The sequence below is a fragment of the Phocoena sinus genome, chromosome 4 (assembly GCF_008692025.1).
Source record: "Phocoena sinus isolate mPhoSin1 chromosome 4, mPhoSin1.pri, whole genome shotgun sequence".
NCBI lineage: Eukaryota > Metazoa > Chordata > Mammalia > Artiodactyla > Phocoenidae > Phocoena > Phocoena sinus.
The window spans coordinates 71,994,877-72,020,958 of NC_045766.1; the positions used below are offsets into that span (position 1 = coordinate 71,994,877).

Below are 26,082 nucleotides of genomic sequence, written 5' to 3' on the forward strand. Positions count from 1 at the left end.
TCCTTTCTTAGTGTACTAGTTACATTCTTTTACTTTTTTTTAGTGGTTGCCCTAGAGTTTGCAATATACATGTATAGTAATCTAATTCCACTTTGAGGTAACACTACAGCTTTATCGGTAGTGTGAGTTCCTTATAATAACAAAATAATCCTAATTCCTCCCTCCCATCCCTTGTTATCAGTGCTGACATTCATTTCATTTATACATAAACATATATACAGACATAGTCAAATACAGTATTGCTATTGTTTTGAACAAAGTGTTATTTGTTAGATCAATCAGGAATAAGAAAAATGAGTTTTATTTTACTTTTGCTTATTCCTTCATCAGTGCTTTTCCTTTCTTTCTGTGTAACTGAGTTTCTGACCTACTAACTTCCCTTCTCTCTAAAGAACTTCTTTTAACATTTCAAAAGGCAGATCTACTAGCAATAAATGTTCCCTCAATTTTTGTTTGTTTAAGGAAGTCTTTATTTCTTCTTCACTTTTGAAGGATAATTTCACAGGTGGGTTTTTTCTCTTAACACTCCACTGTCTTGCTTGAATGGTTTCTGAGAAGTCATATGTAATTCTTACCTTGCACCTCTATCAGTAAGGTGCTGTTTTTTCCCGTGACTTTTTTTAGGGCTTTTCTTCCCTTTTTTTTTATCCTGTAGTTTGAAAAGGATATGCCTAGGTGTAACTTTTCTTTGCATTTAATCTGCTGTGTTCTCTGAGCTTCCTAGATCTATGGTTTGGTGTCTGACATTAATTGGAGGAAATTCTCATCATTATTGTTTCAAAGATTTCTTCTATTCCTTTCTCTCCTTTTTCTCCTTTTGGTATTCCCATTACATATATGTTCCACCTTTTGTAGTTCTACCACTGTTCTTGGATATTCTGTTCTGGTTTTTACCCCCAGTCATTTTTTCTCTTTGCTTTTCAGTTTTAGAGGTTGCCATTGAGATCCTCAAGCTCAGATTCTTTCCTCAACCATGTCCAGACTACTAGTAGCTCATCGAAGACATTCTTCATTTCTGTTACAGAGTTTTTGATCTCTAGTATTTCTTTCTGTTTCTTTCTTAGAGTTTTCATCTCTCCACTTGTATTGCCCATCGTGTTCTTTATCCATTAGAGCCATTAGCACATTAATCATTATTGTTTCAAATTCCTGGTCTGATAATTCCAACATCACTGACATATATGAGTCTGGCTCTTATGCTTGCTCTGTCTCTTCAAACTGTGTTTTTGCCTTTTGTGTGTCTTGTAATTTTTTCCTGATAGCCAGGCATGATGTACTGGATAAAAGGAACTGCTGTAAATAGGCCTTTAGTAATATGGTGATAAGGTGTTGGAGTGGAAAAGTGTTGAATAGGCCTGTGATTAAGTCTCAGTCCCTTAGTGACCTTGTGCCTCTGCAGTGCTCTTCACAGTGCTTCTCAGTATTCTCCCCGTTTCTGCTCCCTTAGGACAGGATGGCTAGAATTGGCTAGATTTGGTTATTTCCCTTCCCCCAGCTCTGTTGGGCTCTGACAAAACCCCAGCAGGTGAGGCTCTGGTTAAATAGTTTCTTCTGAGGACAGACTGTTAAGAAGAACAAAATGCTCGTAATATATTTCAAAATGGTTCCTTTTCCCCTCCTCCGGCCAGAAGCATGACAGAATTTTTCTCCAGTATTCACTGTGAGAACCTGTAGAGTTCTAGGAGGTAAAACTCACAAAAATGTGGGGCCCCTGATGATGGGGTCCCCCTGGAGTTTTTGACTCCCAAAGTCGTCCACACTGAGCCCCCAACAATTTGTTAATTACAGTTCAGGTTACTCTATCCCAGCACTTGTTACCACAGAGATTTCTGCTCTAGTAAGTTGTGATTTTCTGTATTCACCTTTCAGTGTCCTTAATTTGGGGGACAGTGTTTTGCCCTATGACTTCTATCTTAAGCATCTAAAAAGGGTTGTTGATTTTTCAGTTTGTTCACCTTTTTAGTTGTTGTTAGGACAGAGTAATGACTCAAAGCTTCTTATATGCCAAGCTGGAAACCAGAAGTCCCTCAATTTATTCTAAAACTTTGTCAGGCATAGCTTTTTGCAAAGCTTTTGGTTTTCGTTATTCACAATCAGATTTTGAGTATACAGTTGATCATTGAACAACATGGGTTTGAACTATGTGGGTCCACTTATACGTGGATGTTTTCAGTACGTACTACGGATCTGCAGTTAGCTGAATCTGTGGATGCAGAACCATGGATATGGAGGCCCAACTATAAAGTTATATGTGCATTTTCAATTTTTTGGAGGGTCGGTGCTTCTAACCCCCATGTTGTTCAGGGATCAGCCATATATACTTTTTAAAAACATTAGTCTGCAAAATAACTTCTTAGAAAAATAAGGTTATTGTACTTAAGACTGATTTGGTTCAGTCTTTCCTATGACAGTTTTTTGATTAATCTTTCCTGGATTTCATTGTGCAGATCAGTTACTGTAACTCCAGTTACTGTAAAACTAAACTCCTTTTTAGTTCTGTTTTCTCAGAGAAACCAAATGGAATAAGTTTGCTTTACTGATCTGAATTTCTAAACTAGTTTTTACCTGGAAACTTGAGCTTCTCTAATTTTTTTACCTAATAAATAAATTTTCTCTACCAAATTCTATTATATAAATGAGCGAATGTGAATTATACATTAACTTTGAAACTGATAATCCACAAATGTGGTACTAAATGGTATGTTTCCTTTTTCAAGTGTTTTTTTACTTACTTTATTTTGAAGCTTCTTCTCAGCCTGTTGATAACCATGTTAGCACATCTTCCTACTTGGGCCAGACACCAGCATCACCAGCCAGATATTCACCTGTTTCGAAAGCAGTGCTTGGAGATGATGAAATTACAAGGTAACGAGCTGAATAGTCATCCTTCTTACATAAAGCCAACTATTAGATGGAGTTATAATTAGCCAACTAGGATAGTCACAATTTTCAGGACTAATTTTATTAGCAGGTAATGAACCTAAACCTTATTTTTTTTTATTGGAGGGTTCATTGAAGGGCCATAAGTGTAAAAATATATTAGAGGGCTTCCCTGGTGGCGCAGTGGTTGAGAGTCCGCCTGCTGATGCAGGGGACACGGGTTCGTGCCCTGGTCTGGGGAGATCCCACATGCCGCGGAGCAGCTGGGCCCGTGAGCCATGGCTGCTGAGCCTGCGCGTCCTGAGCCTGTGCTCCGCAACGGGAGAGGCCACAACAGTGAGAGGCCCGCGTACCACAAAAAAATATATATATATATATTACAAATAAATCACTGCTTTTTTTTAGTGTTGCTACTTATTCTGACACCTAAAATTTACTTCCATCTAACATTACTAACATTACTCACTAACAGTTTAGATTAACGGTCTTTTTTTTTTTTTGCGGTACTCGGGCCTCTCACTGTTGTGGCCTCTCCCATTGTGGAGCACAGGCTCCAGATGCACAGGCTCAGCGGCCATGGCTCACGGGCCCAGCCGCTCTGTGACATGTGGGATCCTCCCGGACTGGGGCACGAACCCGTGTCCCCTGCACCGGCAGGCAGACTCTCAACCACTGTGCCACCAGGGAAGCCCTAACTGTCTTTTTATTCCCCAAAAAACTCTTTTATCTAAGTGGGAAAAAAAGTGAAAAAATATTTTAGATCTTTTTCACATTATTCAACATAGTAATATGATAATATGTTTGAACAGTTTGCTTTATAGCTTTTGTAGAAGTAAATTATGTAGTAGTACTTCATATTATAGTATTTAATGTTAAAATGTATGACAATTCATGTCATTTTATGTTTTTATTAATTGTATTACTGTTAGCATTATTATTTTTGAACCTTTATAATCATAATTATTCTTTATTTGTTAGACTCCTGACTCTAAGCAGTGATCTCTTAAATGTCAGATAGGGGTGTTTGTCTTTGTCCTCTTCTTCAGGAGTTAGCAATATTGAGAACTTAATTTAATAGGTGCTCAGTAATTGTTTTAGGGTGAAAATTACTGGAAAGAATAGTGTTTGTGATTATATGTTTGTGGTGTGAATTCTCAAGGCTGTTAATCTTTAGGCTATGCTAGTATACTGACATACCATGGTCGTTTTATTGTTGCTGTTATTTTCTAATACTGCTTATTTATAGAAGTAAAGAGGAAATAGTTAACGGCTTATCTAGTCTTTAATCAGCATATTTTTCAAATTAAAAATATGTCATATTAGCATCTTGATTGCTGTTCCCCATCTTTTTTCACTACTTATCTGTTGTCTGGAATATTTGTTGGACTCTGTAGTATTACACAACAGGCCTACCTGTTTTCTGTATTCTTCTGTAAAAAATCAGGCAGTTGATTATTGAATATGTCTTCCTAAATGGTGAGTGTTTTATCACTCCCTTTTGATCATTATACTCCTTTGCCCAGATAATGAAGTACAGATATCTTTACTTCATATTAGAAGTTCTCCACAATTTAACCCTAAACAACTTTTCAGAGATTATATCGCATTACCAATAAAAAGAGAAAATAAAAGAAATCCCAACATACAAACAGTTAATAATTCTAAAGTTCATTTTTTAACAGCTTTATTGAGATACGATTTACAAACCATACAGTTTACCATTTAAAATGTACAACACAGTGATTTTTAGTATATTACATTATAAATTTTTTAAATTGTGGTAAAATATATATAACATAAAATTTGCTATTGTAACCATTTTCAAATTGCGATTCAGTGGCATTAATTGCATTTATGATGTTTATGACCAACACCACTGTCTTTTTCCAAACCCTGTTCAGGACTTCTCTGCTGATCCAGTGATTAAGACTTCACGCTTCCCAGCTGCATAGCACAGGGAGATCAGCTCGGTGCTTTGTGACCACCTGGGAGGGTGGGAGGGAGACGCAGGAGGGAGGAGATATGGGAATATATGTATATCTGATTCACTTTGTTATAAAGCAGAAACTAACACACCATTATAAAGCAATTATACTCCATTAAAGATGTTTTTAAAAAAAAAAAAGACTCCACGCTTCCAATGCAGGGGGCGTGGGTTTGATCCCTGGTCAGGGAACTAAGATCCCACATGCCGCATGGCGCAGCAAAAGAAAAGAAACAAACCCTTTTCATCACCTCAGACAAACTCTATAACAGTTATGCAGTAATTCCACATTTCCCTGTTCTCCCAGCTCCTGGTAGCTTCTAATCTACATTTTGTCTCTCTGAATTTGCATATTCTAAATAGTTCATGTAGTGGAATCTTATAATACTTAACCTTTTGTATCTGGCTTCTTTCACATAGCATAACAATGTTTTCAAGATTCATACATGTTGTAGCACGTATCAGAACTTCATTTCTGGTTATGGCTGAATAACATTTCATTATATGTATGTACCACATTTTGTTTATCCATTCATCTGTTGATGGACACTTGGGTTGTTTCCACCTTTTGGGTATTGTGAATAATGCTGGGATAAACACTGGCATGCACATATCTGCTTGCATACCTGCTTTTAGTTCCTTTAGATACATACCTAGAAGTGGAATTACTGGGTCATATGGTAACTATGTTTAGGTTCATGAGGAACCACGTAACTGTTTTCTGTAGCAGCCACCCCATTTTACATTCCCACCATCAATATATGAGGATTCCAGTTTCTCCACATCTTCAGCAACATTTGTTTTTTCTCTTTTGTTTTGTTTTATAGCCATTGTTATAGGTGAGACGTATTTCATTGTGATGTTGATGCATTTCCCTAGTGCCTAATGATGTTGAGCATCTCTTCAAGTGCTTATGTTATTTGAAAAATCAATTTATTTTCCTCTGGAAATACTGTTGGATTTCAGCAGGGTAGTTTTTCATTATTATTTGCTAATGCAAAATTATAATTCATACATATGTTTTAATGTATTATAGGAACCCTAAACCATGAGTCCACAATCTAACAAGGAAATAAGACCAGTATAGTGAAACCTGTCTTGTGACCCTGATCCTACCCTGCTTCTCCTACATTGCCCTACCAAGTTAACTCCTTTCCTGAATTTTGGATTTGCTATTCCCTTTTTTCTTTCATACAGGTGTTTATGTATATATTTCCTAAACAACATATTGTTGAATTTTGCCATTTTTGACAAGAAAATACTCAGTGTAATTTTGTTAATACTGTAAGTGAACTGACAAAGCTGATGAATGATGAATACCTATGTATGACTAGAAAACACAGCTTTAAGTTTTGAGCAGACAAATATTTAAGAAGATTAATTCCACATTATATGGAAGGATCCCTAAAATACAGTTTTTAGAAATATTTACTTCTGTTAAACTGTTTGTTACCAAAAGCTTTCTGCAGTGTTTTAGAAAAAGCAGATTAAATTTTTAAAATATTTACCAAATATGATACATTCTAATCTCAAATGATATTCTGTGATTCATCATATCTAAAACAGTCAGCTCTTGGAATTTTCATGGTCTTACTGGAAGATATAAATGGTTTTCACACAATTATGTATAAGTGGCAGCAAATGTGAAATGTTATTAGTGGTAAGATGTATTCTGATTTCAGAGATTTTAAATTGGGAGTTGGAGGGAACAAAAGAGATGCATCTTAGAATGGATGAAAAGCAGAGATAGGTAGATGAATTGGAGGGATGTGACTTAAGAAATAAAACTATTTAATTACTTTATATAGAAAGTCTAGAGATGGGCTTTTCTAATATTTGTGTAGCAAAACTAGGTCCATGGTATCTCTGGGATTCTGCTGATTATCTTCATGATTGTGATATGTCCAAATCAGGAACAGGATTTTATAGTTCATTCTTTTGTGTGGGAGTGATTTGGAATAAGGAGGGGAACAAATACGCTTTGTATGGGGACAGAATATACTTTGTCCTTGTTAGAGTCTTTCTTTGGGAAGTGACAGTAAAATTTCCTGTTATTTCTTAGGGACCAGAATAGGGTCATAGCCTCACCTTAGCAAACGGGAGTGAAATTGCAGTGACTGGCATAAGTTATTCATGATTGATCCGTTTGAGAGTAGAAAGGGGGCCTTCCTACCTTCTCTAAGACAAAGGGATATCTGCCTTTTACAACATGTAAGAAGTAGAGACAGTGACTGCTTCTTAGGCAGTAAAGTGTGTGCAACATCAGCTTTTCATGAGTATTATTTTTTGAGTATGCTCTTTATATCATTATTTTTTAATTTCCACATTTTCTCCTTTTTATTTTAGTTTTATGTTTGTTAACAAGGATTTTTAGCTTCTATATAAAATAAGGATTTTTTCCTTTTAATTTCTAGGCTTGGAAAGAATCTCTTTACCCCAGAGTTTAGAAAACTTTAAATTTCATCTGACTTTTTTTATAATATGGAAATATGATTTATCAGTAGGGAATTCTCATTGATAGAAAGTCAAATTCTCTATATGTTTTAAGGTATGCAATATTTTTTTAATTTTCAGGGAACCTAGAAAAGTTGTTCTTCATCGTGGTTCAACAGGCCTTGGTTTCAACATTGTAGGAGGTGAAGATGGAGAAGGAATATTTATTTCCTTTATTTTGGCTGGCGGACCTGCTGATCTTAGTGGAGAGCTCAGGAAAGGAGATCGTATTATATCGGTAGGATATGTTAATCAAAATAATGTTTTTATTATTTTAACTATAATCTGTTAATTATTAAACCTTTTGTTTTTTATATTCTAACGTTATGGGAGATATTTTGGCTATCTTCTTCTAACATTTTACAACTTAATTGTAGAATTACAGTGTTGACCGGGAACATGTTCTGTATGATAGATTTTCTTTTGGTATTTGACTTGCTTATAAGAGATCAGTCTTTATGAATGTGCTTGAAGGAAGTATGTATTCTCTATTTGTTGATTGCAAGGTTTTCTGTATGTCTGTTAACTCATCCTTGTTACTTGCATAGTTCATATCTTCTTTATACTTCAATCTGTTATCGCCTTATCTGTTTTTTTTGTTTTTTTTTTTTTTGCGGTACGCGGGCCTCTCACTGTTGTGGTCTCTCCTGTCACGGAGCACAGGCTCCGGACGCACAGGCTCAGCAGCCATGGCTCACGGGCCCAGCCGCTCCACAGCATGTGGGATCTTCCCGGACCGGGGCACGAACCCGTGTCCCCTGCATCGGCAGGCGGACTCTCAACCACTGCGCCACCAGGGAAGCCCAACCTTATCTGTTATTAAAGGAGACTTTTTAAGCTTATCTGAATGGTGGGTTTAACAGTTTTTCCTGGCAGCAATTATTTTCCTTATATCTTTGAAACTATGTTACTCTGTGCATCTAATTTTAGAATCAGCATTCCTTCCTGGTGAGTTGAAATTTTTTACCATTAGGTAATGATCCTCTTTACTTGTAATAATGGTTTTTACCCTAGGAGCTATAATGCCTGATATTACTGTGGCTATGCTGACTTTTTTGCTTGATATTTGCCTCATCTTTTCTCCATTTTTTACTTTCAGTTTGTGTCTGTGCTTATGTGGCTATTACCCATACAATTTTAGACTAAAACCTTATCAGTAATTCAGCTGTTCTCCCAAATGACTCAGATTTGGGGAAACCTTAATTATAATGGAGCTGTTTCTAGTATTTTACTTCTGTTTCATTTTTATATCCCTCAAACTTAGTCATTTTTCTTTTTGTTTTTGAACAGCTAATCCAAGTGTTCTACAATTTTTTGTTCATCATCCTTTCTTGTATCTTACTTCTTATGTGTTTCTCAGCAAGTCACTAATAGCATTGGGACTGGATTCATAGTATAGGACTATCTTGATCACTGTAGAAAATTTAGCTTTTCTAGCTCCCATCCTCATGCTAATAGAACTCCTTAGTTATTTCATAAAGCAAAAATGTCCCTCAAATATCCAAATGCACCTTAGTGGGAGCTCTTAGATTGTTCTTTTAGCAGTGATTTCTTGATAGTAATTACTCTTAGCATTTACCCGGAACTGTTTTTAATTTGCCCTCACTTATAAATTTAGTCTAGAACTCTATGTTGACAAGTGTTGTCTCTCAATACTATGAACATATATACTATCTGTCTGTCTTATACTATCTGTCTTCTTTTGTTGTTGTTTAACAAAAAAGATCACTCTTTGTTGTTTGTAGGTGATTTCTTTTTTTTTACTGATTGCTTTTAAGTCTCTTAGTCTTCGGTACACTGCAGTTTTACTCAAATGTGTCTGTGTCTAGCATTTTATTTCTTCTATCTGGAATTCGTTATGCTTGCTGAATCAGAGGAGTCCTGTCTCATCAATTCTGGAATCTTAGCCATTATCTTTTTAAATTTTGCCTTTCCCACATTTTGTGTATTCTGTCCTTCTTGAACTCCTATGAGAGGACATTACCATTCTGTTCTCCATGTCTTTTAATCCCAATTTCATATTTATCAACTCTTATCTCCTTGTACTTAATTTCAGTCAGATCTGTTTTCTAGCTCATAAATTTTCTTCATCTGTATCTAATCTGCTCTTTAGGCTAAAACTAACTTTTTCATTTCAAAGTACCATTTTCTTTCTAGAAGTTCTTTCTAATTCCTTTTCAAATCTTCCTCGGTGGTTTTGCGGGAGTCTTGATTAAAGTTTCTTATGTTCTTTTAGGTCTTTCTTTTAAACCTATTTATCCTATACAGGCATACCTTGAAGATATTGCAGGTTCAGTTCCAGACCACCACCAAAAAGCAGATATTACAATAAAGCAAGTCAAACAAATATTTTGGTTTCCCAGTACATGTAAAACTTATAATTATACTATATTGTAGTTTATTAGATTAGCATTATATCTTAAAAAACAATGTCCATACCTTAATTTAAAAAATACTTTATTGCTAAAAAATGCTAACCATCATCTGAGCCTACAGAAAGTCATAATCTTTTTGCTGGTGGAGAGTTTGAAATATTGCAAGAATTATTAAAATGTGACAGAGACACGAAGTGAGCAAATGCTGTTGGAAACATGGCACCAAAAGACTTGCTCAAAGCAGGGTTGCCACAAACGTTCAATTTGTAAAAAATGCAAAGTACAATAAAGTGAAGCACAGTAAAATGAGATTAGCTTGTATTCTATAAATAATAGTTCTGTTTTCTGAAGTTTGTAGGCATCTAATACATGTTACTTTACGGTGACTTAACAGTACATTGTTTTCCTATGTTCTAAATTTTTCATTGTGAACTTAATGTCAGTAGTACTTTATGTACTTCACATGTGGGTATTCAGTGCTGCCTGAATTGGGGAGTGGTATTCTTTGAAAACTATCTTAAGTCGATTGTGGTAGACTTGGGAGCATCATTCTTATCATCATTTTTCCATTGAGAAAACTGAAGTTTAAAGGGTGATTTGCTCATAGTAGCTAATAAAACCTAATAAGTGGTATAGGCAGGATTTACCTTAACCACTATATTATGCTACGTCGTTTTGTTTTTAATTAAAAATTTAAGTAATGCTTTCTGAAATTTTGGGATCTGAGATATAGGGATAAAACCTATATCCTGGGTCAGCAATGCTATTCAGTATTGATAACTATTTTAAATCATTTTTTCAATATAAAGTAAAGAAAATCAGAAAGTACTCTTCAAACTGAAGATATATGTGGCTGGAACATGATAAGAAAAGCATTCCAAAAATTGGATCTTTTATTGCAGTTTTCAGATTGCAGTCCCTCTTGCCACCTGATCCTTCCCTGCACATACTTAGACATATCATCATATTCCTGCAGCCTACCTTTTTGAGGATCCTTTATAATTTAAGACAGACTGAGTCCAAGACAGAAAGAAGGTGGCTAATCATTTACAAAAGAAGTAGAGCTCTTTCTGGTTTTAGCTGTTCTGAGATATTGGTATAACTAACTGATATTTGAATGAAAGTCTTGGGAATTTGAGTCTTCAAATAAGCTATGGTACTTTGTTAAGGATTATAGTACTACAATTTTAGAAAATAAAGGAAATTATTAATATGCAGTGCAAGTAAATGAAAATTGTACCCATATGCTTCAGGCTACAGCAACTAAAATAGCATAGTACTACCCCAAAATAGTGATTATTGGAACAGATTTGTGAAGCAGAAATACACCTTAGTTATAGTGTTAGAATGTTGAGGGCCTTAAGAGACCATCACTCTTAACCATAACAACCAAAACCATCTGGATAAGTTTAGAAAAACTAAACTCATCAGAGAACTGAGGATTCAAGGTGACCTAAGTAAAGTAACTTCCAGATAGTAACTAGCCCTACATAGAAGAGAAGACACCCATGGCAGCTGCTCCTTGGAAGACCGGTGGGAGAAAGAGAAGGGTTAGACGGGGATAGTGAGGAACCAGCCAAACTTTACCCCAACGTGTAATGGCCTCAGTGGACTGGTGAAACTGATAAAAAATTCTGGGACGCGCAGAGCAAGTCCTTACCTACCTGCCAACTCTTTTCCATGGGTTTTCACTAAGACCTCAGAGCTTGTAAACCAAAGGTTGTGAAACAACAGGGAATTAAGAAAAAGTTATTACTGAGTCATACAGAGCATCCCAAAATACAAGGCACCTGCCAGTAAATAGGGGACCTTGAGCAGAAGATCTGTGAAAACTAATCTCAGCAACTCCATACTTAGAGCTGCTCAGGGATGAGAGTGGGGCAAGAAAGCTGAGAAAAAGCCCTCTGAGGCAGTGTGGACAGAGATACCTCCAAGAAATAGCAAGCCTGGGACAGGTCTAGAGAGCAAAGAAAACTTACCAGCAACCTCAGAAGCTGGCAGCAGGGTTATAAAGGTGTATGTTTGTGTGTGTGTGTGTGTGTGTGTGTGTGTGTGTGTGTGTGTAATGAGATGAGATCTTTACACCAGTAAAGGGAATTTTACCAGTGCTCATAGCCTAAGCACCTCAGAAAGAAAAGTCTTAATTCTGCTCTCAAAACATTTGAAACTAAACTTAAAGCTACAACAAAATCCAGTAGCAGCTCAACTATAGATCATATAGATACAGCTGCCCCACTCTAGTGGCCTGGCACAAGGGTTATTCCCAATTCTGGAATTAAATATTATTTATTTTTTATTTCAACCTCTACTGTTATTTTATCCAAAGTGTCTACTTTATAATTAAAAATTACAAAACATGCAAAAAAGAAAGAAAAGCTGGTTGTCAAGACAAAACAGTCAGTATAAGTAACTTGAGAAAAAGCTCAGATGTTAGATTTATCAAACAGGTATTTTAAAATAAGATAAAATGATGATAAAAGTACTAAAGGATATAGGAGTAAAGGTAGACAATATGGATGATAAGATGGGAGAATTTCAGCAAAGATATAGAACATATGAAAAATGAGTCACATGGAATTGCTAGAAATTTTTTTTTAACTATCACAAGTGAAAATTTTGTCTGAAAGGCATAACAGCACACTGGAATCTGAAGAGGGAAGAATCAGTGAACTTGAACATAGGTCAAAGAAAATTTCCAAACTGAAACGTAAATCAGGAGGGGTGGAGGGAAAATCAGGGAAGAAAAGTAGACCAGAGCATCCAAGGTCTATGGAAGTAAAGAGGAGATGTCAGACAATAAAGAGGAGACAGAATCTTTGAAGACATAATGACAAAGAACTTTCAAAAACTGATGAAAGATATCAACCCACAGATCTGTGAAGCACAGCAAAGCCAAGGCAGAATACATGCAGAGGAAACCAGACCTAGATACATTGTAAAGTGCTAGAAAGCTATGCTAAAGAGCACATGTTAAAAGTAAACATAGAAACACATTACATATATAGGAACAGTACAAATGACAGCTGGATTCTCACTGGAAATACTAGAAGACATAAAGGAATGGAACAGTATCTTTAAAGTGGTGAAAGAAAAAACCTTCAACCTAGAATCCTATATCTCCTGAAGTTAGTCATCAGAAATGAAGTTGAAAGAAAGACATTTTCAAACAGACAGTATATCTTAGAGAAGTTGTTCTTGACAGACCTACAAGAAATACTAGAAGAAATTGTTCTGGTTAAAGAGAAATTATATCAGATGGAACCTAAATCTGCAGACAGGAAATAAGAATAACAGAAGGGGTAAATACCTGGATACGTATAAAAGGTACATTTTTTAGAAAATAATTTTACGTTTCATTATAAGATGATTGGCTCTTTAAAACAAAATAACTGCATCGTATTGTGTGAGTTATGGCATATGTAGAAGTAAGATATAAGGCCACCAAAGCACAAATAGAAAGGGGGAGGATGGTTCTTATACAGTTTAAGAAGTGGTGTAAAATTAATTGAAAGTAGCCTGTGATAATTTATACTTGCATGTTATAATCTCTAGAGGAAACACTAAAAATACTCCAAAAGGGTATAGTTTATGTAAGTCAATACAGGAAATAAAATGAAATATGAAAAAATACATGCTTCCTCCAAACAAAGGTAGGAAAGGAAGAAAAGACAAGGTAGAAAAAAGCAGTGCCAAGGTGTGAGGTTAAAATGCAACTATATTAATATCTACATTATAGTTAGCACTTTAATTAAGATGCAGAAATTGTCAGCTTGGTTCAAAAAAACCAAGACCCAAATATAGACCCTTTGTCAGAAATTCACAAAGATTCATATGTTGTAAGTAAAAGAGTAGAAGAAATTATGCTATATAAACAACATATGAAAGATGGTGTGACTATATTCATATGAGACAAAATAGACTTCAAGGCAAATGGTGTTATTACTGAGAGATTTTATAATAATGAAAGCATCATTTCTTCAAGAAGACATAACAGCCCTCATTGTGCATGTACCTAGTAATCCTTTCAAAGCACATGCAACAAAAATTCCCAGAACTAAAGAGAGAAATGGACAAATCTACAGAGTTGGGGATTTAAACACCCTCTTCTATAACTGGTAGAATAAGTAGAGAAAAGAAGAAAATAGCTTTAGCCTTACCACTCATCATCTATAAAAATTAACTTGAAATGGATTGTAGAACTAAACTTCTAGTAAAAAACATACAAGAAAATCTTAGTGAACTTGGATTAGTCAAAGATTTCTTAAATGGTACCAAGGGACCAAGTCAGTCCAGTGGTGAAAGGAAAGTCTTTTTAATAAATGATGCTGAAACAGCTGGATATCTTTATGGAAAAATACAAATTTCAACTCAGTCTTACTCCAGATATAAAAATTAACTCTAGATGATTATAAATCTAAGTGTGAAGCCCAGAACCATAATCCTCCTGGAAGAAAACATAGAAGGATATCTTTGCAACCCTGAGGTAGACGACAGTTTCTTGGACAAGATATGTTAAACACTAACCATAAAAAAATGTGCCATTAAGAAACCAAATAGGCAAGCTATACAATGGGAAAAAATATTCCCAGTACATGTATCTCACAAAAAACTTATATCCAGAATATATAAACATCTCCCACAAAGCAGCAGTGAGAGGTGAGTAACTCAATTTAAAAATGAGGGGAGATTTCCCTGGTGGTGCAGCGGTTAAGAATCCGCCTGCCAATGCAGGGGACACGGGTTCGAGCCCTGGTCCGGGAAGATCCCACGTGCCGAGGAGCAACTAAGCCCATGTGCCACAACTACTGAGCCTGTGCTCTAGAGCCCACAAGCCACAACTACTGAGCCCGCGTGCCACAACTACTGACGCCCGCACCCTAGAGCCCATGCTCCACAGCAAGAGAAGCCACCACAATGAGAAGCTTGTGAACCACAACAGAGAGTAGCCCCTGCTCACTGCAGCTAGAGAAAGCCTGTGCGCAGCAATGAAGACCCAATGCAGCCATAAATAAACAAATAAATTTATAAAAATGAGAGGAATTCCCTTGTGGCGCAGTGGTTAAGAATCCACCTGCCAGTGCAGGGGACACAGGTTCAATCCCTGGTCCGGGAAGATCCCACACGCCGCGCCGCAAAGCAACTAAGCCCATGCACCACAACTACTGATCCTGTGCTGTGTAGCCTGCAAGCCACGACTACTGAGCCTGTGCGCCACAACTACTGAAGCCCACGTGCCCTAGAGCCCACACACCACAACTATGAAGCCCGTACCCTCTAGGGCCCGCGTGTCGCAACTGCTGAGCCCACATGCTGCAACTGCTGAAGCCCACGCAGCTGGAGCCTGTGCTCTGCAACCAGAGAAGCCATCGCAGTAAGAAGACCGTGCACCACAACAAAGAGTAACCCCTACTCGCTGCAACTAGAGAAAACCCGCGTGCAGCAATGAAAACCCAACGCAGCCAAAATAATAATACTAATAAATAAATGAGCAAAAGACTTAAACAGATATTTCACAAAACAAGGTGTATCAGTGGCTTATAAACACATGAAAATTTACTTAACATTAGGCATCAGGGCAATGCAAAAAACACAATGAATAAACAAAACAGGGTTAGAGGAATTTTGGTGGGAGCAATGTCACTTTTTTACATCTTGATTGTGGCGGTGGCTATACAACATACACAGTTGTCAACACTCTTACCTGTAAACTAAAAACGATTACTCTATTGAATGTAAATTATGCCTAAGTAAAAACATTTTTAAAGCCATAGTGAAATACCATATCCTATCCAGTTGAATGGCTAAAGAAAAAATAATGATGACAACAAACATTAGAGAGGATGTGGAGCAGTTATAACTCTTATTCTTTACTGGTGGGCATGTAAAACTACACAACCACTACAAGAACTTTTGGGGAAGTTTTAAAGAAATTATACATACACCTAACCTTATCACCCAGATTGTATCCAAGAAATCTTATGTTTACACTATAACAGGAATGTTCATAATAGCCTATCCATAATAAAACTCAAACAGCATGGATGACATTAAAACACATCATGTTGAGTAAAACAGAACACACCACAAAAATACATACTGTGTGATTCTAATTATAATCATGTGCAGGCAACACTAATTTGTATCGATAAGTCAGAACGTGGTTGCCACTAATTGTCCTATTATAAAGAGGCATAATGGAGATTTCTGGGTTGGTTGATGGAAAAGGTATGTTTGGGGTTTTAGTTTCATGGGCATATACAGTTGTCAAAAATCCTTCCAACTGAACTGTTTAAGTTTGTACATTTTATTGCTTGTAAGTTATACTGTAATTTAAGTTTTAAAAATAATTTACAGTATAAGGGCAAATTAGTGATAAGGAATGAATTTTTAAAAAATAAATGTTGGAGAAATTAGCTAGTTGCTTAGCGGAATAAAATTAGCTTAGAGCCTCACTTCACACCTTGTGTCAAAATTAATTCTCAGTTGGCTTAGAGGTATGTGTGAAAAACTCAAAACAAAAATATATGTTTTTTAAATTGTCCATGTGGGACCTCTTTATGTGTGTTACTGTCACACTGCTAGAATATGTTACTCTGATGAACACAACGTGGTTCACCCAGAACTTTCCCAATTTTAGCACTGAAAGCCCCATGTCTGGAAACCCCTTTAGGCTAAGTTTTAAAACTGAAAGACCCAGACCTTCCCAACCAGTTGCTTGCGCTAATGTTACTGTAAGTTAAATTCAGCCTTCTGTTTGTCAGTATACATCCATAATCTTAAATATTTTAATGGTTACTAAGCTGCTCTAGGGAAATACCTGAGAAGCAATAGGAAAGACCTTAGGAACAAGAGAAAAACATGAGAAAAGATATTCAAAACTAAAATAAAACCCAGAAACACTTATTTAAGTACCTCTTTACACAAAATTTAGCTATTTTCAGTCTTCAGCTTGTATCAGGATAACCTCAAGGCGTTATTAAAAAACAGATTCCTAGATTCCATCCCCAAAGTTTCTGATTCAGTATGACTTGGATAGGATCTGAAAATTTATATTTCTTACAAGTTTCCGTGAGATACTGATGTTGCTGCTCCTGGGACCAAACCTTGTGAACCACTGTTCTAAAGACATCCCTGTTATTGATGTTCTTAATGATAACCCACATTACTGAGAAAAGCATAAATATTTGGGAAGGCAGGGAAATAATAATTTTTATAAAATATTCCCTTTGATATATTTAATTTTGTTGAAGAAAGAAGCTTTTTAAGTTAAGATTTATTATTGTACAGATGTTGGACAGTGCATTTTTCACTATGGTATAAATGGAAATATTACTGTTATTTCCAGTGATGACAAGCATAGGGCAGGATATAGTTGATATTCCCTGAAAATTTAGAAACATGGAACATGACCCAAGAGAGTTCAACAGAAATTCTCTCCTTCATAAAAACAGTGAGAAAAGTGGCCAAAATTGTTTTTAGAATAAACTTTTTCAGAACTCTGGAAATTAACCAAAGACTGACAGCCATTCAGGAAGTGTTTACTCAAAAAAAAAAAAATTGCTGAATCTCTGTAAGAATGAGCTTTGTAGAATTTTAATTTGCCTAAGTCCCATCCCTGGCTCTCTATCACCACATTAGCCTTGAAAAATAGCCCACCTTTTCAGTGAGAACCAGTGGCCCAACAGCCACTAGAGAGAGCAAAATGGTGGTAGAATGTTCAGAGCTTCTTTTCCAAAGAACTGTCATAATTTGACCTGTCTGGTGGGTTCTTGGAACATCCTTTTTGAAAGGTTCCCTGTATTTGACCTGATTCAAAGCTCCACCAGTGCAAAAGCCTTTTCCCTTGGGGTAATTGCAAAAACAATTACAGGCATATTATGGCTGCCTGAGACATTGGTAACAGTTGGGGCAAACAGTAGACTAATCAAAAACTTAAAAGGAAAAGGTAGGGAGTGAACTCTCCATAGGACCTTTGAAAAGCTCTTATACTTTGGAATCTAGGAGGACACATGCATGGTCTTGGATTGTGTGCCTGCTCAGGAAAGACCTGAAAAGGCCCTAAACTCTCACCTCTTGCTGACCGTGAGACTCTGTGCAAGAAGGAAGTGAAGATTAAGGCAGAATCATCAGTTGCCTAGCTGATTGTTGAAGACATTACCCAACATGTGCACATTTAATGAAGTCTCTGTCCAGTCATTAACTGACCACTCTGCTAATCAGGCAGACACTTCACTGGCACATACAACAAAGAATACAAACCTTACAGAATTCAGAAAAGTCACCAAACAACTACTATAACAAACAGCAGTAATATCAAGCCCTGGGTAGGAGGACAGATCTTATACCCAGAATTGCTAGTTTATATTATTTTAAATGTCCGGTTTTCAACAAAAAATTGAGACATGCAGCAAAACAAGAAAATATACCCGGGGGAAAAGCAATCAGTAGAAACTGTAAGGAAGCCCAACACTATACTACTAGACAAAGATTTTAAATCAGATATTTTAAATATATTCTAAGAACTAAAGGAAACCATGTCTAAAGAATGTAAGGAAAGTATAGGAACAATAACGCACCAAGTAGAGTATGTCAATAAAGAGATTTCTTTTATGAAAAAGAAAGAAACAAATTCTGGTGTTGAAGAGTACAATAACTGAAATGAAGGGGAAAAAAATCCTCTAGACAAGTTCAACAGCAGATTTGACCTGGCAAAAGAAAAAAATCCGCCAACTTGAAAATATGTCCATTAAGACTACCCAGACTGAAGAACAGAAAGAAAAAAGAATTAAGAAAAATTGTCAGAGGCTCAAATACCTGTGGGGATACCGTCAAGTGTACCAATGTATGTATAATGAAGTCAGAATGACAAGAGAGAGAGAAAGAGGCAGAAAGAATATTTGAATAAATAATGGCAAAAAACTTCCCAAATTTAATGAAAAACGTTGTACACATCTGAGAAGCTCAGTGAACTACAAGTAGAATAAACTTGAAGAGATCCACACCACAGATAAATCATAATCAAATATCAAAAGACAAAGGGAGAATCCTGAAAGCAAAGAAAAATCACTGATTACAGGGAATCCTCAGTAAGATTAACAGTTGATTTCTTGTCAGAATCATGGAGGCCAGAAGGCAATTCTGAAAGAAAAAAGCCATTGTCCAAGGTTTCTATACCCAAACTATCCTTCAGAAATGAAGGACAGATCTGAGTCCCAGGTAAACAAAAGCTAAGGAAGTTATTAATCTCCTTAACTTCTCTTATAGACAGTAAACCTGCCCTACAAGGAGTACTAAAGAGAATCCCTCAGACCAGAAAGAAAGGACATTAGAGAGTAGCCCAAATCCGTATGAAGAAATAAAGAGCACTGTTAAAAGTAACTATATAGGTAAATGTAAAACAGCATAAGTGCATTTTTTGTTTGTAACTTTTTTTTTCTCCTTTATAATTTAAACAACTAAATAAAGCAATAATTTTAAATCTGTGTTGATGGGCACACACATACTGTATAAAGATGTAGTTTATATGACAGTAGTATCACAGGGGGTATAGAGGGCACAGAATTATAAGAGCAGAGTTCTTATATGCTATTGAAACTAAGTTGGTGTTAATTCAGAGTAAATGGTTATAAAATGTTAATTATGATCTAGAGAAACCACTAAGCAAATAACTCAAAATATATATAATTTTTTTAAAGGGTATTAAGATAGTACAGTGGAAAATACCTATTTTACAAAAGAAGTTAGTAATGGAGGAATAGAGGAACAAAAAAGACAAGGTGTGAAGAAAACAAATAGCAAAATGGATGGCATAAATCTTTTTTTTCGATAAATTACATTGAAGGTAAATGGGTTAAATACTCCAACTAAAAGACAGATATTGACAGGGTAGATTTAAAAAGATCAAATTATATACTTTCTACAACAGACACACTTTAGATTCAATCTTCATTGAAAGTAAAAGGTTGAAAAAGATACGCTATGCAAACAGAAACCAAGAAACACATAAAATGGCTATACAAGTATCAAACAAAGTAGACTTTAGGAAAAAAATTATTTCTCAAAATCTAAGAACATTTTATAATATATGTGTTATATAGATTATGTGTGATATATAGTTATACATATTGTGTAATTGTTGATAAATTTCTAGAAAGACATAAACATTTGAAACTGACTCAAGAAGAAATGGAAACTATAACTGTAGACCTGTAACAATTAAGGAGATTGATAATCAAAACTTCCCACAAAGGAAAAAACCCAGGACCAGATGGCCTCACTAGTGCAATCTATAGAACGTTTAAAGAAGAATTAGCACCATTCACAAACTCTTCCCCCAAAAGGGAATAGGTGTGAAGAACACTTCCCAACTCATTCTACAAGGCCAATATTATTCTTACATCAAACCAAACAAAGACATCACAAGAAAAGAAAACTACAATATCCCTTATGAATTTATATGTAAAAATCCTCAACAAAATAGCCATCTGGATTCAGCAGATAGAAAAAGGATTGTACACCAGCATTAAAAAAGGATTATACCCCATAACCAAGTGGAATTTGTCCAAGGAATGCATAGTTGGTTCAACACAGGGATAACCAAAGTAAAACACCGTGTTAATAGAGTTAAGGATATAAGCCACATGACCATCTCAACAGAAAAAGCTCCTGTCAAAAACCAACAGCTTGCATCTTAAAAGCACCAAACAAATTAGGAATAGTAGAGAACTTCCTCAACCTGATAAAAGATGTCTATGAAAAACTGATAACTTATGTCACACTAAATGCTGAAACACTGAAAGCTTTCCCTGTGAGATCAGAAACAAGACAGAGGTGTCCACTCATGCCACTTTTATTCAACATTGTGCTGGAGTTTCTAGATTGGGCAGTTAGGCAAGAAAAAGAAATAAAAGCTTTCTAGATTAAAAAGGAAGAAGGAAAATTATCTCTTATTTGCAGATGCCATGATCTTATATATAGAAAATCTTAGGAAATGCAAAAAAACTATTAGAGATAATAACCAAGCTCAGCAAGTTTGCAGGACAGAGAATCACTATACAAGAAACAGTTGTGTTTCTAATATACCAGAGTTGAACAACCTGAAAGTGAAATTAAGAAAATAATTTTATTTATAGTATCAAAAAGAATAAATTTAACAAAGTGGATGAACAAAATATGGAATAGCCATACAATGGGGTATATGATTCAGCCATAATAAGTAACAAAGTACTAAAACAGGCTAAAACAAGGATGAACCATGAAAACAAGCTAAGTGAAGAAGCCAAACACAAATGGCCACATATTGTAATCTTCCTTTTATATAAAATGTACAGAACAGACAAATCCTTAGAGTTAGAAAGTAGAATAGTGGTTGCCAGGGTCTAAGGGGAGAGGGAAGGGAGGAATGAATGTTAATGGGTAGTGGGTTTTTTGGGGGTGGGGGCTGATGAAAATGTTTTGGAATTAAAGCATGGTGATGGTTGCACATGCTTGTGAATGTACTGAAAAACACAAATTGTACACTTTAAAAGTTTGGATTTTATATAAATTGTATCTCCATAAAAAAGTGACCCTAAGTCTGTTTACATGATATGTTTCTCAGCACCAGGATTTCTTCTAAAATATCCTTGATAATGTATTCCATTAAAATGTTTGGCATTATTTAGGAACATTTTTAATTTGTAGTCTTGTTAACAAATTATTCTCCTTTGAATCTATGTAGGTTGTTTTCAGATCTTTTCTGTAACAAAGGGATCCAGTGCTCAGGAATAATTCATTAAAAATTGTGATCTTTTCTAAAATAATCTATGAAAGTTTGTCTACCTTTTATATTCTCTAATTTTTTCTGCTAGAAATTAGGAGGATTTTCTTTATGTTCAATATAGAACTATTTATACATTGTGTTCAGTTATTCTCTAATAAGATATTAAGCTAGAGATATTCTCTAATAAAGCCACATTATGTTACACTTGTTTAGATTAAGGTTTTTGGATCTTGATTTTCATTCAAGAGGTGTCTGTACATTTTAACTTAGTTACACAGTAATATCCTTTATAGATAATGTAAAACATCAGGTCTTTAAATGTCTTACATTAAACATTAAAAATGTTCTTTTATGTAAATTTTATGATCCCAGGAATTTCTGGGCTATAGTCAAATTTTCCAAAATTGGTATGTAATTTTTAACAAGTCTTAGATTAGACATCAATGAAGCAGGCTGTCATACTAAAATTGTGCGACAGTTCTTCTTTCCAAAAATATTCAGTAAAGGTCCCAAACATTACTGTATTTTTTTTTTTTTTTTTTTTTGCGCGGTATGCGGGCCTCTCACTGCTGTGGCCCCTCCCGTTGTGGAGCACAGGCTCAGCGGCCATGGCTCACGGGCCCAGCCGCTCCATGGCATGTGGGATCTTCCCGGACCGGGGCACAAACCCGTGTCCCCTGCATCAGCAGGCGGACTCTCAACCACTGTGCTACCAGGGAAGCCCCCATTGCTGTATTTTATTCATTCATGGTTCTTAGGGAAAAAAGCCAACTTAAATATTTAAAGTTAATTACATTTAAGTTTAATGCTCACATTAATGTTCTATTAAGTTTTTCTTGTAGTGGAAAAGGTTCAGTCTCTAAAGATAGTGTACCTTGCAGCGTACTAGGTGCTGGCAGCCTTTCAGAAATAAGAATGAAGTTGCCTATTCTTCTAGAATGGGATTGATCACCTCATTAATTATTTTACCCAAGGAAGGTCCCTGTTTTTAAAAAAAGTCTTCTTGCTCATTTAATAACATTTACTGTGTTTAAATGTCAGTCCGTGAAATCTGAGCTATTTTCATACTTAAAGTAATTGCTTTCCTGTTACTCCAAAAGAATGGAAGCTTTAGTTTGGGAAAGGAAGGAAGAGCATTGAAACTGAGATGAGTAATAGTGAAAATGTGGCAGGAGTTGAAAGGATGCTGTAAACAAAATGAATTTCCCTCTCATTGCCTGAGTTACTGGTGAAATGAAATGTACAAAATGATGACACTTGTTGATTTTTCAAGTTGTCAAATTAAGGTACATTTCTCAAGAGATTGATAGACAACCTTCTGGAAAACTCAGGGGAAAATGTTTTGGATTTGTTCACTTGACAAAGTGAAAAAATGAATATTTTAAGTGAATAAATTGTTTTGATTGACTATACAATATATTTTTGTTCTACTGTATAACATATTTTTAGTAAATCAGAACAAGAAAATATTTTAGTGATAAAGTAATTGCAAGTAATTTTTTTTAATCTATGCCTGCTCAAAGAATAGGCTATTGTGATTTCTAATCAGTGTGATGATTTTCTTTCGAATTTAATATGTGGTTTAATTTACAGGTAAACAGTGTTGACCTCAGAACTGCCAGCCATGAGCAGGCAGCAGCTGCTTTAAAAAATGCTGGCCAAGCTGTCACAATTGTTGCACAATATCGACCTGAAGGTAATAAATTCTTGTTGTCTGTATTTATTTTTTATTTCAGTTTTTGAAGTCTTCCTCTTAATAATGTTTAACTTCCCAAGCTTAACTTTCTTTTTATATTTTTGTCTGATTTATTAATCTGTTATTTGTTTAGTTTGAACTTAATTCACTATCCAGATCAAAGAGTTTTTAATAGAATGTAGGAACTTGTATCTGCCAACTCTTTGAATATTTCTTTATTATTTGGATTAATTTTCAGGAGTTCATCTTTTTAAATGTGTCATCTCACCAAACACATACCTTTAAGTATACCTTTGACTAACTCAGTGGTTGAAAAGCAAGATAGTAATTTTGCCAAAGAAAATTAGGTTATTTCAGTATTTTTTGACCTTTGAATTAGGTTATATTTATTAATAACAGGGTTTAAGATATGTTTCTAATAGCCTTTATTGTTACTTAAAGAGAAAGAATGTAAGTTTGAGATATATTTTTCTAAATAGTGAGGTATCATGGACTTGACCTTACCGAGTTCCAACTAGGAGAAGGTGATAATGGAAAATTTGAGGTCATATTACACATACATAAGATTCTAGTTTACATCAACATAACCACTTCAGTAAAACCTCAGTGGAATTTAAAAAGCTTAAACACCCAAAAGAATACATAACACACTAGTTAATGTTCACAAACAAGGTGAAGAAGGAAAGAATGATGTGACTAAAGGAGCCAGGTGAATCATTCTATGATTTAGCAGCTGTTACATGTATTATTCTTTTCTTGGAGTGGAATTTATTTCTGTAACAAAACCTAATATGTGTTTTACCTGATCAAAATAATATGTTGGGCATTGCTTGCTATTTCATAATATTTCTTATAAACCTCAGCATTCTAGGTTCAGTAACTGAACAAGAATAAATTCATTTATGTAAGGGGTAAGTTCCAAATAAATCACATTAATAAGCAAATAGGGATTAATATATGAAGTCAGAATGCTAATTCATTAATTTTTGTGAGAAACAAAACTACCAGTGGGACTACACATGCTTTTATCTTCTGGCCAACACATTCTTGCCCCATAGGCATATTATATGGAAACAAATTATAATCAGTGCTTGCTTATTATTATAGAAAGCCTCTTATTTATATGTTTATGAGAAATATAGACTATTTAGGTATGATTAAGGGTAAGTCAATATCTGCTCCTTGACCTCCCCAGAAAACACACAAAAGCAACAAGGAAAATAAACACATATTTCTACCCATAAAGCTTCACTTCACATTAAGCAAAACTAAGAAGACAGGTATAATACCTAGACAACAAAATACAGGCAAAGGCTGCTTAAGCAGGTTAAGATCTGGCAAAAGCTACATGTAAAGAAGGGAAGAGTAAAAGCATGGAATGTTGAGAATGCTCAGTGGTAGCAGAACATAGAATATGACAGAAAATTGTACTTCCTAAAGGTGGGGGGCTTGTTTTTGAAGTATAAAAACATTATCCCTTGTTTATGGCAGGCCACATAAAATTGGAGTGAGCAAGCTAGAGCAGAAGCCATCCTTGATGTGGTTTTGTTTAAAGGAAGTATTTGGTTAAAACAGTCTGTCAGATTATCTGATGCTATCAAGGCAGTCTTTTGGTTTTAAAGGCTGTAAAAATAACCTGTGCTTCCATCCCCACCCTGCACCCCAAACTTTCTGGTCCAGCCAACTCATTCAGTAATAAGCAATTTAAAAGGAACTAGCCTGGCATTCATACAAAGATATTAATAAGGAGACATGGAAACAAATAGCAAAGCTTAGCAAGAGATAAAAGTTGTCACAAACATGCATTTACACACACACAAAAAAAATTGGCACGTATCAGATGAAACTTTGATTTTAATGTTCTTAAACAATTTATGCATTCACTTCTTTGAAAGAAGACCACAAAGTAGTCGAAGAGATGGCTTAACAACCAGAGTTTAATTTTGAGCTAGCAGAACCCAGGAAAGAAGAAAGCAAACCAATTTCTTAAATTGGAACACAAAGTCAAAGAGATACTGCAGAACAATCAATAGGAGACATAAAGGATACAATAGGAAAAGTAAACAAAATGAAATAGAAACGAAGAGAATTTTTAAAGGTTAGAAAAGACAGGCAATTATATATATATATATACTTTTATATATACACACACACACAGGATATACTTAATTAGACTTTCTGGAAAAAGTAAATTTTTTTAAAAGAAAAGAATAAATGCTTGCAACTATAATTCATTCAGGAAAACTTTACTAGATTAAAAAGAAGTAACTTTACATTGAAAAGACACAGCATGATAAAAAGTTAACTCAGAATGGTCAAAATTCAGACATATTCTAGTTAATTTTTATCAAGAAAGAATCTTCTGGAGTATTGGTTCAGGATGGCGGAGTAGAAGGACGTGTGCTCACCTCCTCTCACAAGAGCACTGAAATCACAACTGCTGAACAACCATTCACAGGAAGACACTGGAACCCACCAAAAAAGATATCCCCCATCCAAAGACAAAGGAGAAGCCTCAGTGAGATGGGAAGGGGGAGCACAATCATGATAAAATCAAATCTCATACCTGCCAGGTGGGCGAACCACAAACTGGAGAACAATTAAACCACAGAAGTTCTCCCACTGGAATGAAGGTTCTGAGCCCCACGTCAGCATCCCAGCGTGGGGGTCCAGCAACAGGACTAGCAATCCCCAGGGATTCTGGCTTTGACAGGCAGCAGGACTTGAGTGCAGGACTTCCACGGGACTGGGCAAAACAGAGACTCCACTCTTGGAGCACACACAAAGTCTTGTGCACACTAGGACCCAAGGGAAAGGAGCAGTGACCCCATAGGAGACTGAACCAAACCTACCTGCTAGTGTTGGAGGGTCTTCTGCAGGGGCAGGGGGTGAC

At 35.6% G+C, this 26,082-nt stretch overlaps 1 protein-coding gene across 8 annotated transcripts in view; it reads left to right on the forward strand.

Moving 5' to 3' along the window:
* Window positions 1-26,082, forward strand: part of DLG1 (discs large MAGUK scaffold protein 1) — a 287,224-nt gene that overhangs the window by 182,173 nt on the left and 78,969 nt on the right. For all 8 annotated transcript variants that reach the window (XM_032629957.1, XM_032629959.1, XM_032629960.1 and 5 more), the window contains 3 exons: window positions 2,745-2,865; window positions 7,439-7,595; window positions 23,087-23,189. In XM_032629957.1, coding sequence (XP_032485848.1) covers window positions 2,745-2,865; window positions 7,439-7,595; window positions 23,087-23,189 — 381 coding nt within the window. The remainder of the gene's footprint in view (window positions 1-2,744; window positions 2,866-7,438; window positions 7,596-23,086; window positions 23,190-26,082) is intronic.